The sequence below is a fragment of the Neophocaena asiaeorientalis genome, unplaced genomic scaffold (genome assembly GCF_003031525.2).
Source record: "Neophocaena asiaeorientalis asiaeorientalis breed wild unplaced genomic scaffold, Neophocaena_asiaeorientalis_V1.1 scaffold264, whole genome shotgun sequence".
Taxonomy (NCBI): domain Eukaryota; kingdom Metazoa; phylum Chordata; class Mammalia; order Artiodactyla; family Phocoenidae; genus Neophocaena; species Neophocaena asiaeorientalis.
Window position 1 is genome coordinate 7199488 of NW_020185332.1, and position 14812 is coordinate 7214299.

The 14812-nt window shown below is 44.5% G+C and overlaps 1 protein-coding gene across 1 annotated transcript in view; it reads left to right on the forward strand.

Moving 5' to 3' along the window:
• Positions 1–1436: 1436 nt before the first annotated feature.
• Positions 1437–14812, forward strand: part of MYO1E (myosin IE) — a 204865-nt gene continuing 191489 nt past the window's right edge. Inside the window, exon 1 of the mRNA XM_024735250.1 lies at positions 1437–1782. Within this exon, the coding sequence (XP_024591018.1) occupies positions 1780–1782 (3 nt within the window). The 5' untranslated portion in view covers positions 1437–1779. The remainder of the gene's footprint in view (positions 1783–14812) is intronic.

Consider the following 14812-nt stretch of genomic DNA (forward strand, 5'->3'; position numbering starts at 1 on the left):
ATTAGCAACTACTCCCATCCTCCCCTCCCCCAGCCCTTGGCAATCAGTAATTTACCAATTTCTGTCTCTATGGATGTCCCCATTCTCTATTTTCATATAAGTGGAATCATATAATACGGGATCTTTTTTTCTGGATTCTTTCACTTAATACTTTCAAGGTTCATGTTGTAACGTGTGTTAGTACTTCCTTCCTTTTTAAAGGCCGAATAATATTCCATTCTATGGATACACTACATTTTGTTTACCCATTCTAGACAAGAGCATTTTTTTTTTTTTTTTCGGTAATTGGGCCTCTCACTGTTGTGGCCTCTCGCGTTGCGGAGCACCGGCTCCGGACGCGCAGGCTCAGCGGCCATGGCTCACGGGCCCAGCCGCTCCGCGCCATGTATGGATCTTCCCGGACCCGGGCACGAACCCGTGTCCCCTGCATCGGCAGGCGGACTCTCAACCACTGCGCCACCGGGGAAGCCCTAGACAAGAGCATTTTTAACATCCATTCCAACTCCAGGATCCTTTATTCAAGTGAAGGGCTACCACCAAAGTTCATAAAGCAAATCACAATAAATCATTATGCTTCATAGTTTTTCTGTGCCCTGAAGTTTTCAAGTCTTACCTACCACAGATCCAGAGAGGACCATCCTGTTATAACCAACCAAGTTTACTTCCTGAACTCTGAAAACAATCAGACCCTCTACCTTTATTTCAGGATTCTGCTTCCCCGCCCCCACTCCAATCTTCTCCTCATTGCCCACCTGATTTCTTGATTGTAATGCTAATTGCTCTCGACAGATTTGTGTTGACTGAGATTGCATGGCGCATTCTTCCCATGCCTCTCTCCCCTGTCCTTGGCCTGGCTGCACGTGCAACTCCTTCACCATCAAAATTCCCCCTTCCCGCCTCCCCCTCAAAAAGCCTTCCTTTGTTTTCCAAGGAAATTCAGGTAAAAGAAAGGGTGGGGGAAACGATATTTTTGACTTTCCTCACAATCCAGACGTTGGAAAGAAAAAGGATTTCCTTTGGGCTGCTGCCACGACTCTGATCTTTTATGCTGATAAAATATTTCCTTCTTTAAAAAAAAAGTTATGGGAAAAATCATACCACTTCAGCTACACTTACTCTAACTTTCGCGTTTAAAAGAAAAAAAATTTAGAAGTTTACCTCTCTTTCACAGAGTGGTTTTCTTCTTACCAGTTCAAGTCATGCCACCGGGAGCTAGCTGGGTCAGCAGCGCTCTTTGGAGGCTGGCGTGGAGGCGGACTACAGGATCCAGAGGGCTTTGGAAACTCCAGCAGCTCCAAGCTTGTTGGCTACTACGGTTTCCCTGAGGAGTGACGCTATGAAAACAAACCCTGATTGGTCAGGCCTGAGCTGAATTCTCCATTTATGGACAGATTGCCCTGCCCGAGCCGAGGCTCAGCCAGAGGAGAACGGAGAAGGTGGCCGAAGGAAGAGGAGCGAGGTAGGGCAGCTAGTCGGACGCGCGGAGAGCATTGCTCTCACCTAGGCGGGCGGCGAGCGCCCGGTCCGGGTGGACCCCTGCCCTCCGCAATATGCGCCCCGCCTGCTAAGCCGCCTCCTGCTCGCCCTCACCTACCGCCGCCGATCCCGCCTGGATGGAGTCCCCCCAGGGTTCCCATTGGTTCCTGTGAGTGCTTGGGTGTCGAGAGCCTGTTTTTGGCGAAGGGAACCAACTTTTGAAGTTCGCCCAGGAGACTGCGTTCCAGCCTCAGCTCCCCGGCAGCCGGACCCGGCAGAGGCGCGACCGCGGCGCGAGTCACCATGGTGAGTTGGCCGCGCGGCGTCCCGGGACGCCTGACCCAGGGATGGGGCGGGAAGCCCGGGCGCGGGGCACCCACCTTGGGCGCGCTGCCGAGGCCAGGGGTGGAGAAGCTGGACGCGGGAGTAGGCACGTCGCGAGCCCTTATTTCCTGCAGCTTTCGCTCAACCGGGGCTGGGGGAGACGGAGTGAGGGGCCAAGGAAAACTTTCTTTCAAGTCACTTTCGGCGTCGCCAAACTTTTCGTGGCTGGGGTGGCTATGGCTGCCAGCTGTCGGAAGCCGGAGTGCGGGGAGATCCGCGTTCAGGGTCACGGCCCGGCGCGGGGTATCAATTGCCTCCCGCTGGGAAGGTGGGAGCGGCCGCCTGCGCCCCTCAGTGCGCGCGCTCCCCGCCCGCTGCACCGGCGCCGCGGACCACTGCTCCTCCCCCGGCCGCCCGGCAGCGCCGCAGCTGTCCCGCTGGCATCCGCGCGCCGGCGGGGGCGGCGCGGCCGCACAAAGGCAGTGGGGCGCCAGGTAGGGCGAGCACCTGGCGGTGGACTGGCGGCTGCGGGCGAGGGTGTCGCGGGGCTGCCGGGAGCCGGGGCTGCCGGGAGCCAGGCCGGCCTGGGCTCCGCTGGGCGCCGGCCCGGAGGGTCTTTGCACCAAAAAGGCCGAGTAAACACCACCCTCCTCCACTTCCCCCAACTGCGAGGTGGCTGGCACTTTTCGGGTGTACAGCGAACGGTACGCATGGGAGGAAGTCGAGTTTTTTGTTCTTTTTCCTTTGGCACTTTGGGTATTGATGGAAGTGTCTGGCTCTCTCTCTGACTCGTTTCTGACTTTTCCTCCACCCCGACCTCCCGGCCTCGGCTACCCCGCCCCCAATAACCTTAGCCGCATCCCTTGGGCTTTGGGGTGGTGTACTTTTCTTTCCTAAGCACAAAAGCAAGGGCTCTATTTTGAAGAGATTGGCAGTCCATCAGAGGGGGGAAAATGTTCTACTACAAGGCTTCATAGTTTCCACACTTGCTTCTTTTCAAATAATCCGGCTTAGGTGGATGAACTGGTCCTCTTCTGATTGGTTTTTGTTGTTTTTTTGGTGACTGTGAAAGGGGTGCTAAGTCACAGTGATAACCGGTACAGCACTAATTTAAAAATCTCTATCCTGCAGGAGTCTGAGGGAAATTAGGAAAGGCCCATAGGAACCTACACACAAAACTCAAAAGCAGCCCTTGTTCCAGTGCTGTGTTTATTCAAAAGAATGATTAAAACCAAACAAACCAAAATATTTAAAACGGCATCCTTGACCAAAGCTTTTTCTTTTCACCTAGTCCAAAGTTATGTCACCCTTGTGTCTACCGAAGAGGACACTTTATCTGTAAATAAAATTTCCCTTTCAGTTTTAGGGTTTAAGAAGTCAGTCCACCCCGTATTATTTTTGGAACCCCTAAAGAGAACCATTTACTTACACTGTGTGTTTGGGTGGAGCTACCTAAATGGGGCCACTGCCTAACTGGCTACCTGAACTTAAGCAATGTGAATCTTAATACTTTATAATTGCTAGAATTATTTCCCATGGTTCAATATTTCTAAAAAAAAAAAATGTGTTGTATGTCAAGAGTTTAAAAAATCTTGCTGAATTTAAATAGTTGAGTGGTACCTTGAGAAAATTAACTTTCCCTTAGTTCACTCATTTTTCATGCTGGAGAGACTAAAAAGTAGTGTAGCATGACTTTTCTGGGGACCTCAGAAACTGGATGCTCAATTCGGTCCATTGCTGTTGAAGTAGATGGTTTGTGAAGTGGGTGCAGAAGAGGCATGTTCTAAGGAAGAGCTGTTTCCAGAGTGTGTAGGGTGTCTATTGAAGGACAGGGGTATGACTTACCTATTGATGTTCCCTGCCAACAGCACAGATGGCTGTATTGTGGGCCTCCAGGAGACTATCAGTGCATCAGATACAGTTGCTGAGGCCCCGATTCCCTGACAGAAAAGTTGAAACAGCTGGCTGTCCTGAAATAGGAGCTGCGCCATCGCTCCATCTACTGGATCTAGAGTAATTTGGCAAAAATTAAATGAATCATTTCTTCGCTGGCTTGAAAAATTAAGTCTGTGCATTAGATGTGTGAAGTTGCCTTAGAACAGAGCATCAGCAGCTTAAATAGTCAGAAATCTCAGTTATTATAGTATTTACTATTTATGTAAGATCCCCTTCCAGCCAAATGAGGCTTCATTTTGTGTTTCACATCTGTCTGAGTCTGCCCAGCTGCATCCCTCAGCTGCTTGCAACAGGAAGAGAAGGGGCAATGCCTCCAGTGGGTGTGGCTCAGCGTTAGCATGGAGATTATAATTCATCAGGCCCTTGGCACCTGTACTGTGAATTTCTCTGTCTCTCCCTCTCTGCGAGATATCTTAGGAAATCTGGTAGCAGATTAGGAAGGCTCTCCACCTGTACTAAAGGCCCTACCAAGGCTCACTCATTTGTGATTCATAAGGAAGATTGCCATTTTCTGACTCATGAACAAAGGGTACAGCTTACAGTTTACCTTCTATTTCCTCCTGAAAACTCACTTTGGGACATTTTTCTCCGTCTTTGGAGAGCCAAGAATACTACCAGGCAATAGCAATTTCTTTCTTTTTTTTCTTAGACTTGAAGGACCAAAAAAGAAAAAGAAAGGAAAACACCAAAAAAATCTCTGCCTGTCTCTATAATTTAGTATACATTGGTTAGGAGGGTACAACAATCTCCTTTGACTTTAATCAATAATAATACCCATCTAAGGTTTCCTTTGTAGAATGTGGCTTTATCATCAGCCACAAAGGAAGTTCTGCTTTTGTGGCCATGACCAGTTTGGACTGTCTAATGGACTGGAACCCATGTGTATAGCTCTGCTGTATTCTTTGGAGCTAGAAACTATGATTCATAAGGCTTTTGTGACTGAGATATGCTGACATATTTGAGTACATGTGACTTGACCATCACCTCAGAATATGTTCAAGATGTGTCCCCGTCTCCTTACTTGCATATTACTCGTGAGTAAATTGTAGATAGTACACATAAAAATACACAGGAATAGGCTTACGAACTTAGAAATCTGATGCAGCTGACTACAAGGTAGGTAAGTTCCTTTGGGTGAAGGCATGGCATGTATTTAGAAAGTCTGGAATCCATTTCAAGCATGTTTTCTGCGAAGGTAACCTAGTCCATTCCCGCTGATCTGTTTACCAGATTTCTAGTGAGTAGTCTCCTGGCCAAAACAACACAACGCAGAACCAAAACAGAAAGGAATGGGATGAAGTCCAGAAAAGTTTTGATAGAGGTAGAGGGTTAGGGCAAGAGTGGAATCCAGGGCATTGTCTTGGGACCCACTGTGGGTGGGCCTGCCTAGTAGGAAATGTTTGGCAGCCCAGGGCAAGGAGGGAAGCCCAGTGGGGCCATGGATGGAGGGGATGGAGAAGCAGAGGAAGCAGACAGTTGCAGAAGCTGAAAGCCACTTCCTCCTCAGTTTTGCTGGGGATTTCAGCTTTGTTAGTGGTTGCAAACTCAAATGTCTACAGAGGCCAGGATACAATTTTTGATGGGGTGAGAATGGCCTCTGGAGAGTAAATACAGAACATGTGCCCGTCAAAAGAGCCATCATTACTTGACCTTAGGCTGTGATTACATTGACCACATTACCAAATTGTCTGCTTTTTCAGGAGAAGCTGAAAATCTAGATTTTTATGCCAGAGCTGCCAATTTTTAAAAGGGTGCTGATCGTCGCTGAGAGGCCAAACAGGTCAGCTGTTTGCGGCCACCCTGTTGTAAATCTCAAAGTGGTATCCTGCGAACCACTGTGCTTCCTTCCATTCACTCGCCAGCAGGAAGTCTAAACTTTAGCCACATACCCGGTCAGGGCATTCGATTTTTACTGACACAGGCACACCTTCCCACTGCGTTTCCCTTAAGAGAGGGAGTTGCCTGGTGTTTCCAGCCCATGGACTCTCTAAGCTATTAAACAGGGGCAGTATGCATCCAGCTGCCACCGTTTGGAGCTAGCTCAACACCTCAACACCTGTGCAGGTAGTGCAGTGAGTGGTGAGCCTGTAAATTGAACTTCTCTTTTTCTTTTTTTTTTTAAACATCTTTATTGGAGTATAATTGCTTTACCATGGTGTGTTCGTTTCTGCTTGAACTTCTCTTTTTCTTAACCCTTTAACTCCCTCCAGTGGGAAGGTACTCCCCCTCTCCCCCCAACCTCCATATTGCATGGTGGACCTCTTTTATTACTCCTTTCCCTGTTGCATGTCATGAATTTGAAGTCTGTTCCAGGGGTTCTCCTTGGGGCTAGATAATGAGCATTTTTGTAAACATGACTTGGAATACAACCTTTTGCCCTCAATGAGCTCATGTGAGACCTCTCTCCTATGAGGAGAGGACTGGGTCTCATTACTTGGTAAGAACTTGTGAAAGCTCTTTTCATCAGCTTCAAAAAAGCAGGAATATTTTGAAACCTCTGTACACGTAAAGCTTCATTATGGATCATAGAGAAATTACGTACATTCGTAATTTTCCAAGTTTGAGTCATCTACTATTTTTTAAACAAAGATGCAGCAACTTGTGTTTTTATCAGTATGTGATTAAAATGGGTTTCTCCGTGGTGAGATTTTAATATTTTAATTTTTTTTTTTTTTTTTACCATGCTGGGACTTAATATTTACAGAACAAATAAGGGGTTAAAGGTTAAATGCCAAAGGTATTAAAAATAAACAGCTTGGTCTTGTAAGCACATTCTGTAACAATGGTAAACAAATTGTGTTTTGAATTTCAACTTCAAAATTTATTTTGGCAGAGATGAAAGGTTTGGAGGCATATTAGTGAAGTCTTTTTGTTACATATCTTTATGACAGCTTTACTTCAGAGAAGTAAAACTGTAAGAGTCGTCCCTAAAAATAGGGACAATGGCTTCGACACCGTATATGCAGGTGAAGTCAGCCCTCCTTTCTGAATTGCCACCGTGGGAGCACTGTCATTAATGTTGTTCAGGGCACTTACGAATGGTCATTTAAGAAAATTTTTTTACTTCCTTTATGACCTAAAATGCTAGTGTGCGGCTGATCACCCATCTTCCTCGCCAGACTTTGTATAAGGTCCCTCTCAGCTGTTTCCAGAAGTCACATTCTGCCTCAAAGGGGGAAAAAAATTGGTCCTGAACATGGGCAGTATCGTGTAACATAGGCCCTGGGGGCCAAAAAGGAGGTGGTTCTTCCAGGAATCAGTACTCTAAGAACTGCTCTGAAGGAGGCCACCCTGTCTTAGGTGTTTTGAGTTCTGATGTGTTTGTTAAAAATTCATTCATGGGACTTTGAAATCATACACTGCATTGTAGAAAGTAAAACATACACTACATTGTAGAAAGCCCAGAAGAGAATTTAAGAGTCTATCCTAAATCCTTTGGCTGGAATTCATAGGAAGATCTAGAGAGGTTAAGTGGCTTCGAAAGTCTCAGAGCTAGGTTTTGACTGATCTGGTGCCAGAATCCAGGTTTTCTGATCCCAGTTTAATAAGGCTTTTCCCACCAAACCACGGTGGTGGATTAGAGTCTAGGCATGACCAGGTAGTTTTCTTTCTGGGGCCCTTCAAAAAAAAGCCTGCCTGGAGATGGAAGGTTGTTAATTATTTTTGATGCATTACTGTATCAACTTTAAAAGATTATAAAAAATAAATTTAGAGGAATTAACCATAATACCACTACCCTAGTGCTAATTTTTTTCATGTCTTTGGGTTTCCTTCCAAACTATCGAAACGCACATCATTTTTATGTAGCTGTGATTATGGGGCTAATATACAATTTGTGTTCTGTATTTCCCCATGTATTTTGTAAACTCTTTTCCTTGGTAAACATATTTATCGTATTTTGGTGGTGGTATGATAATCCCATGTAACCTGATTACCCAACTTGAGTCCTAACTGTATGGAGAACTGTCCTCCAGATGCCAGTGACTCTTCCTTCCTGCCCCCATTAGAACTGCCCTCAGCAGTGCTGGGCTGCTCAGCCTCCTGTCCCGCTGATACATGGAGCCCTCTCTTTGGTGTAAAGTCTGAAGCCAGGACTGGCTGGCTTGGTGTACACTCCACACTCCCCGGTCCTGACCTGAGGTGGGTACTGTTGGTGTTCTCCCAGGATCATGATACTGGAACTCAAATGTGTGACAACAGTGGGTGCTCAGGCCTCTGACTGCAACTTGGCAACTATGAGTTCCCCTGTCAGAGGACCCAAGTGGTTGGAGACGAGGAGCTTTGAACCCCAAAGTGGAGAAGACACAGCAGTTGCCAAGGAGGTTAGCGTACATGCCTGATAGGTAGGAATTCTTACCAAATACGGTGGCAACAGCTAGAAAATCAAAGATGAATTAAGCCCTGCCTCTGCTTATGAGGTGCTCACAGAGTAGGGAATAACAGAGGACTTTCTTATAGGTGATTTCATCTCATTCTTGTACAAATGATGGTTTTTGCTGCCATTTTATAGGTAAGAAAACCAAAGTGTAGTGAGGGCAAGAGAATTGTTCAGGACCATACAACTTGTATGTAATGAACCAGGTCTGCTAACATTATGCTCTTTCAAAAGCAATCGTGTACATTATTTCTGAATTTGAAATTTCTGGGTCCAGATATCTGTATAACATTTCATTATTTTACATACTCCTGAGGGAAAACAAGGTTGATTTTTTTTTTTTTTTTTTTAAATCTGTTTAAAGTCTGGGCTTTTTAATTTCCTTGTTCGTGGATGTTTGCATGTCACAACATTTGGGGACTAGATGATATCACACTGGGATCAAGCATAAAAGTAAAAGAAAGTCATGCTAGAGAGCTCTCTGATCTCAGTTAGTTTAAAAACTAGAAAATAAGGGAAACAAGATAACTACAAGAAACTTAGCCCTCAAGTCTCTATATACATGACAGAAAACAAACAAAAATTAGGATAGCATATCATTAGTCTCTTAGTAATTTAATTGGTGTGACCGGATTTTGATGTTGACGGCAAGTTAGCACAATATTACTTTGTAGCAGCATGATTTGGACAGTATCGTTGTCTGATTCTAAAAAATTTTCAATAACAAAAATATTACGGTTGTTTTAGTGTCCCAATTAGATACAGACCTTTGTTACAGGAAATGCTGGATTTAAATGTAGAAGCATCTATTAAGCTACTTCATAGTATGATAAAGGTGGCACCTTCAAGATTTGGGAATGCTCAAATGCAGAAATATGTCTGCAAAATGATGGTAGTTCTCCTTTCTCCCATCAGATTGTCAGAGATTGCTAATATTTGGGGGTGCCCCGAGGCCCTCTGAAGCTATTGACCTGTTTCCTGACAGTGTTTGTAATAACAAGGAAAACAAGAAAACCAACCAGAAAGACAGGAACAATCTAAATGTCCATTAGGAAAGAAATGCATAAATGTCTGTGACTTATTGATAATAGGGAATCAATATGGATAGATCTCACAAAGGTAGTATGTGGTGAAGAAGCAAGTTGTAGAAAGATACATGTAAAGTCATTTAAGAGAAATGTCAAAACACAAAACAAGGCTATCTGTATTGTTCGGGGATATATATACTCATCTATGTATAAATTTATGTATATGTTCTTTTAAAAAAATAAATGGATGGACTAGAAAGATATCAAATTCAAGCTGCTGAAGGGGGAAGGAGGAAAGGAGAGGACTGAGGTCAGTGGACTAACTAACATTGTTAAGAATGTTTTATTTGCTGTATTAAAATCTAAAGCAAATATAGAAAACAGTATCATTAATTCTGGGCAGTATGGGCATAAATGTTTATATTATTCCCCCATAGTTTTAAGATCTTTTTACAATTAAGAAGAAAAAAAACCCCACATAGACACAATTCTTCATTTAATTTTAGGAGGTTCATACACCTCCAGAGCCCACACAGTTATCATTCGCAGAGTTGTAGCAAACCTTGTCTTGAGGTGAATATTAAGGAGTATGCAATTTTGGGTCTATGTCAGGTTTTTTTTTTTTTTTTTAAGATTTAATTTTATTTCTGGTTGCGTTGGGTGTTTGTTGCTGCTCGTGGGCTTTCTCTAGTTGTGGAGAGCGGGGGCTACTCTTCATTGCGGTGCGCGGGCTTCTCCTTGAGGTGGCTTTTCTCGTTGCGGAGCACGGGCTCTAGGCACGTGGGCTTCAGGAATTGTGGTGTGTGGGCTCAGTAGTTGTGGCTGGTGGGCTCTAGAGCACAGGCTCAGTAGTTGGGGCGCACAGGCTTAGTTGCTCCGTGGTATGTGGGATCTTCCCAGTCCAGGGATCGAACCCGTGCCGCCTGCATTGGCAGGCGGATTCTTATCCACTGTGCCACAAGGGAAGTCCCTGTTAGGTGGTTTTAATGACAGTTGACATACAATCAAATCAATAGTAAGTCCCACTGAGTTACGTAAAGTTCCGTTAGGGATTATGTCCCAGGATGTTCAGCATCTGTTAAAGCATCTTTCTTACCTTTTCTTACCTTACTATTAAGTTTTGATATAATTAACCACCCCAAACTTGGTGGTTTAAATAGTAAAGATTTTATTATTTTTCATGATTTTGTGCATTGGCTGGGAAGTTCTGGGCTGGACTGGCTCGTCAGGTCCTTGTGGTTGGCTGGTGGCTTGGCTGGGGATGGATGAGCTAAGATGGCCTCACTCATGTGCTGGTTAGTTGGCCCAGGTTCAGTTGGGGCAGTGGAGATGGCTTGGCCACCTATCGCTTTCACAATAGGCTAGTCCTGGTTTGTTAACACAGCAGTGGTCACAGGGTTCCCAAGAACAGCAAAAGAGAAAGCAAGCCATAGTGCACAAGCATTTTTTTAACCTCTGCTTGCATCATGGTTGATACTGTCTCATTGGCCAAAGCAAGTCACATAGCCACCGTCAGGGTTAGTGTGGGCGAGGACTGCCCTGGGGCTCAGATACAGTTCCTACCCTCCACCTTTTCTTTCATCGTGTCTAGTTGGGTGAATACATTGAGGCAGGAATAGATTGAGTGCAAATCTAGTTTTCCCGGCTGACCCTCTGAACCCCTGTGTATGACGGAAGTCCCCATTGCTCCTGATACATCTGCTGCTGTTTTCCCAAAGTACGAGGAATTAAAACTTGTAGTTCTTTTGTATGATGGAGCCTCAGTATGATTTTTAAATTGCTATTTTTGCTGGAAAAAAGTAAAAGCAGAAGCTAAAAACAAGAAGAAAAAACTCTTTTGTTTTCTGTTGAAGGGAGTTTGTAAAAATAAACATTTCACGATTAAGTCCAAGCTTCCAGAGCAATGAATCATGCCAAACCAGATTGGACTGGATGGCCTGTTGGATATAACAGTGGAGCAATACTGTTTGGAACAGGTCAGGACAGTGCTGTTCACTGACTAATTCTGCCTTTTTGGCCAGACCTGAGCTGTCCATGTGCAGAAAGACATTCTTCACACACACAAAAATACTTTTTTTGTCTTGAATGAAAGTCATGTGTTGTGGATTGTATTATGGTTCCCAGAATAATCCATATTGGTGTCACTTCCATATTCTGTGAGCCACAGTCTCCTCAACAAGATGTGAATACAGTAGGATTAACCTAGCTTCGGGCATAGGTCTCAAAAAAAATTCATTACTCTGTGGATCTTTCACTTTGATTTTCTCTTTCTCCTCTTTTTAAATGGAAAAATTTAAACTACACAAATGGGGAGAAAACTCATTGCTGGACTTCAGCAATTGATAACTCACGGCCAATCTTATTTTCTCCCTTTTGTTAGTGTGTGTATCACATTGATTTGCAGATGTTGAACCATCCTTGCATCCCTGGAATAAATCCCAATTGATCGTGATGTATGATCTTTTCGTGCATTATTTATTTATTTGCTGTGCCGCACAGCTTGCAGGATCTTAGTTCCCAGAACGGTGAAAGTGTGGAGTCCTAACCACTGGACCGCCAGGGAATTCCCTTTTCATGTATTAGTGAATTCAATTTGCTAGTATTTGTTGAGGATTTTTGTGTCTGTGTTCATCAGGAATATTGGCCTGTAATTTTCTTCTCATGTTGTGTCCTTGTCTGGTTTTGGTGCTAGGGTAATGCTAGCCTTATAAAATGAGTTTGGAAGTGTTCCTTCCTCTTGTATTTTTGGGAAGAATTTGAGAAAGTTTGGTATTAATTCTTCCTTAAATATTCGGTAGAATTCACCAGTAAAGCCATCTGGTCTTGGACTTTTCTTTGTTAGGAGGTTTTGGATTACAGATTTAATCTCCTTACTAGTAATTGGTCTGTTCAAATTTTGTTTCTTCATGATTCAATCTTGGTAGGTTGTATATTTATAGGAATTCATCTCTTTCTCCTAAGTTCTCTTAATTTTTTGGCATATAATTATTTCAATCTTGTTTTCTCTATTCTCACCTTCTCTTGGTTTATTTTGAAGCAAATCCTAGCTATCATTTCATTCTAACCATCTCTGTATTACATTGGCATTAATTTATTTTTATAAATTTTTAAAGATTTATTTATTTTTGGCTACACTGGGTCTTCGTATTGCTGTGCAGGCTTTCTCTAGCTGCGACAAGCCAGGGCGACTCTTCACTGTGGTGTGTGGGCTTCTCCTTGCAGTGGCTTCTTCTTGTGGTGTCTTCCCTTGTTGCGGAGCGTGGGCTCTAGGTGCACAGGCTTCAGTAGTTGTGACACAGCGGGCTCAGTAGTTGTGGCTTAGCGGGCTCAGTAGTTGTGGCTTGTGGGCTCTAGAGTGCAGGCTCAGTAGTTATGGTACACGGGCTTAGCTGCTCCGTGCATGTGGGATCTTCCCAGACCAGGGCTCGAACCTGTGTCCCCTGCCTTGGCAGACTGATTCTTAACCACTGCGCCACCAGGGAAGCCCTACACTGGCATTTAAATAAAGCAAAACCCAGCTCTCAGCTCTTGGTACTGTCTACTTCTTGGGTTGGAAGAAGGGGTATATCTCAGAACCAAAGTAAGTAGCTTCCCTTTGATTTTTAATATTACAGGCTTTGTTTTTACAGAATAAGGTAGACATCTCCAGTAAGTGGGGAGACTCCTTAAAGCTTGGCCGGATCTCATCCACAGGAGTATCTGGCAGTGATATCTCGGCACCCATGGTTTTGGTGCGCAGGGCAGAGGTGGCTCCCCAGCCTACAGTCCTAGCTCTACTCAGGCACTCTCTTTAGGTATAATTTGCAGGGCCAGTTCATGCTTATTCCTCTCTTCATTCCTTCTCATACATACCTGTATCATGATGATGGCTGTGCAAATAACACTTGTTTCTTTCAATGATCAGATACCTTTAAACATAGAATGTCAAGATGAGAAATGTCTCAGAGACTACTTGGCGGGGAGGCGTGGCCTATGAAATTATATGCTGAAGTTTGTGTCTGTGTCCATGTGTGCATTTTTCCCTGGGAAGAAGAATCCTAACTCCCTAAAAAGTGGCCCATGGCCTCCCCAAATGACTCTCTAAGGTCCAGAGAATTTAAGTAGCCTGACCAAGGTCACCTGGCAAATTAGTAGGAGAAGTGGCCTTAGAGTAAAAGTCTTTTGTCCAGGGATCCTAACCTGGTCCTAAACCTGATTTTTACTGGAAATGTTTGAAAAGCAAATATAATAAAGCTTTAGAGAGAAGGGAAGTTGGAAGTACTGAGTTAAAATAATTCTTTGTAAGATTACCAGAGATACTAAACCAATACAAGTTACCATGAGGCAAGGGTCAGTATTAATTGTTGACAACTGACTTAATTTTTCAGAATGGTTATAAAGCATAAAACTAGAGTCACGGGCTTCCCTGGTGGCGCAGTGGTTGAGAGTCCGCCTGCTGATGCAGGGGACACGGGTTCGTGCCCCGGTCCAGGAGGATCCCACATGCCGTGGAGCGGCTGGGCCCGTGAGCCTTGGCCGCTGAGCCTGTGCGTCTGGAGCCTGTGCTCCACAACGGGAGAGGCCACAACAGTGAGAGGCCCGCGTAACATAAAAAATAAAAAAAAACTAGAGTCACAGCATTGGTCTCATATTTATTAGATTTTTATATTCTCCTGTGATCACGAAGAGAGATACGTCCAATGCAGACTTCAAATATAAGTCAAGGACATAATGGTTTGACGTTTATGTAAATAATTGAAAACTCATTGCTCTGATGAGGATTCATTATTATTCATTATAAAATTAATATTAACTAATTGAGGACACATAAGGAAATTGCTGAACTCTAATAACTGGACTCTGGATCACAGTTCTGTGCTCTGTTTCTATTCTGTAGGACTAGGGCTTGGAGTGTAGGAAAAAAATTGGAACTGTGGTAGCCTCTTCCTTCCAGCTCTTTTTCTCCCCTGCCCCCAAGCCCCAACCAGATTCTACATCTGTCCTACCTCCTGCTCTCCCTTACAAGGCTCTTGCCCTTCTAGACTCGGGAGGGGTGAGGAGGGGGGTTGGAGAAGGCAGGAAATACATAGTTTGCACCTGCTTACAAGTGAGCACGCATAATCAAGGCTTCCTAAAAGAAGGGGAGCACTCTCCTCCCATCTTGGAACCCTCTTTCTCCTCCTCCAAGTAACCCCGCTTGGCACCTCTGCAACCAGTGGGGAGTCAAGCAGTGTCTGCTCTACAGCAACAGTAAGGCACTGTCATCTTTGTTTGGGGCTGTGAATCTGAGTCTTCAGTTTTTGCAGCAGTTGTATTTAAGCGTCCGTTGGCAAAGGTATATTTTATATACTCTAAATATAAGATGTAATGAATAGCAAGATCCCAGCACCTGCTGAGTCCTGTGGATTCCACCTGTGCAGCATGGCTTCAACCCGCCTTTTTTTTGCCTTGTCTTTCGCCGAGGTCACCTGGCCAAGTTCCACTACTTGCTGTGCCCCTTGCAGGCTTGGATAATCTTACCTTTCTTTGGCTGATGTCTGGCAGCCGTCAATTCCCTCCCCTTCTGCATCCGGATGAGCCAATTCTCCTTTGAGGTCGGCCCCACTTCCACCCTCTTTTTTTTTTTTTTTTTTTTTTGGGTACCGGGGCCCCCCCCTGTTTTGGCCTTCCCCAT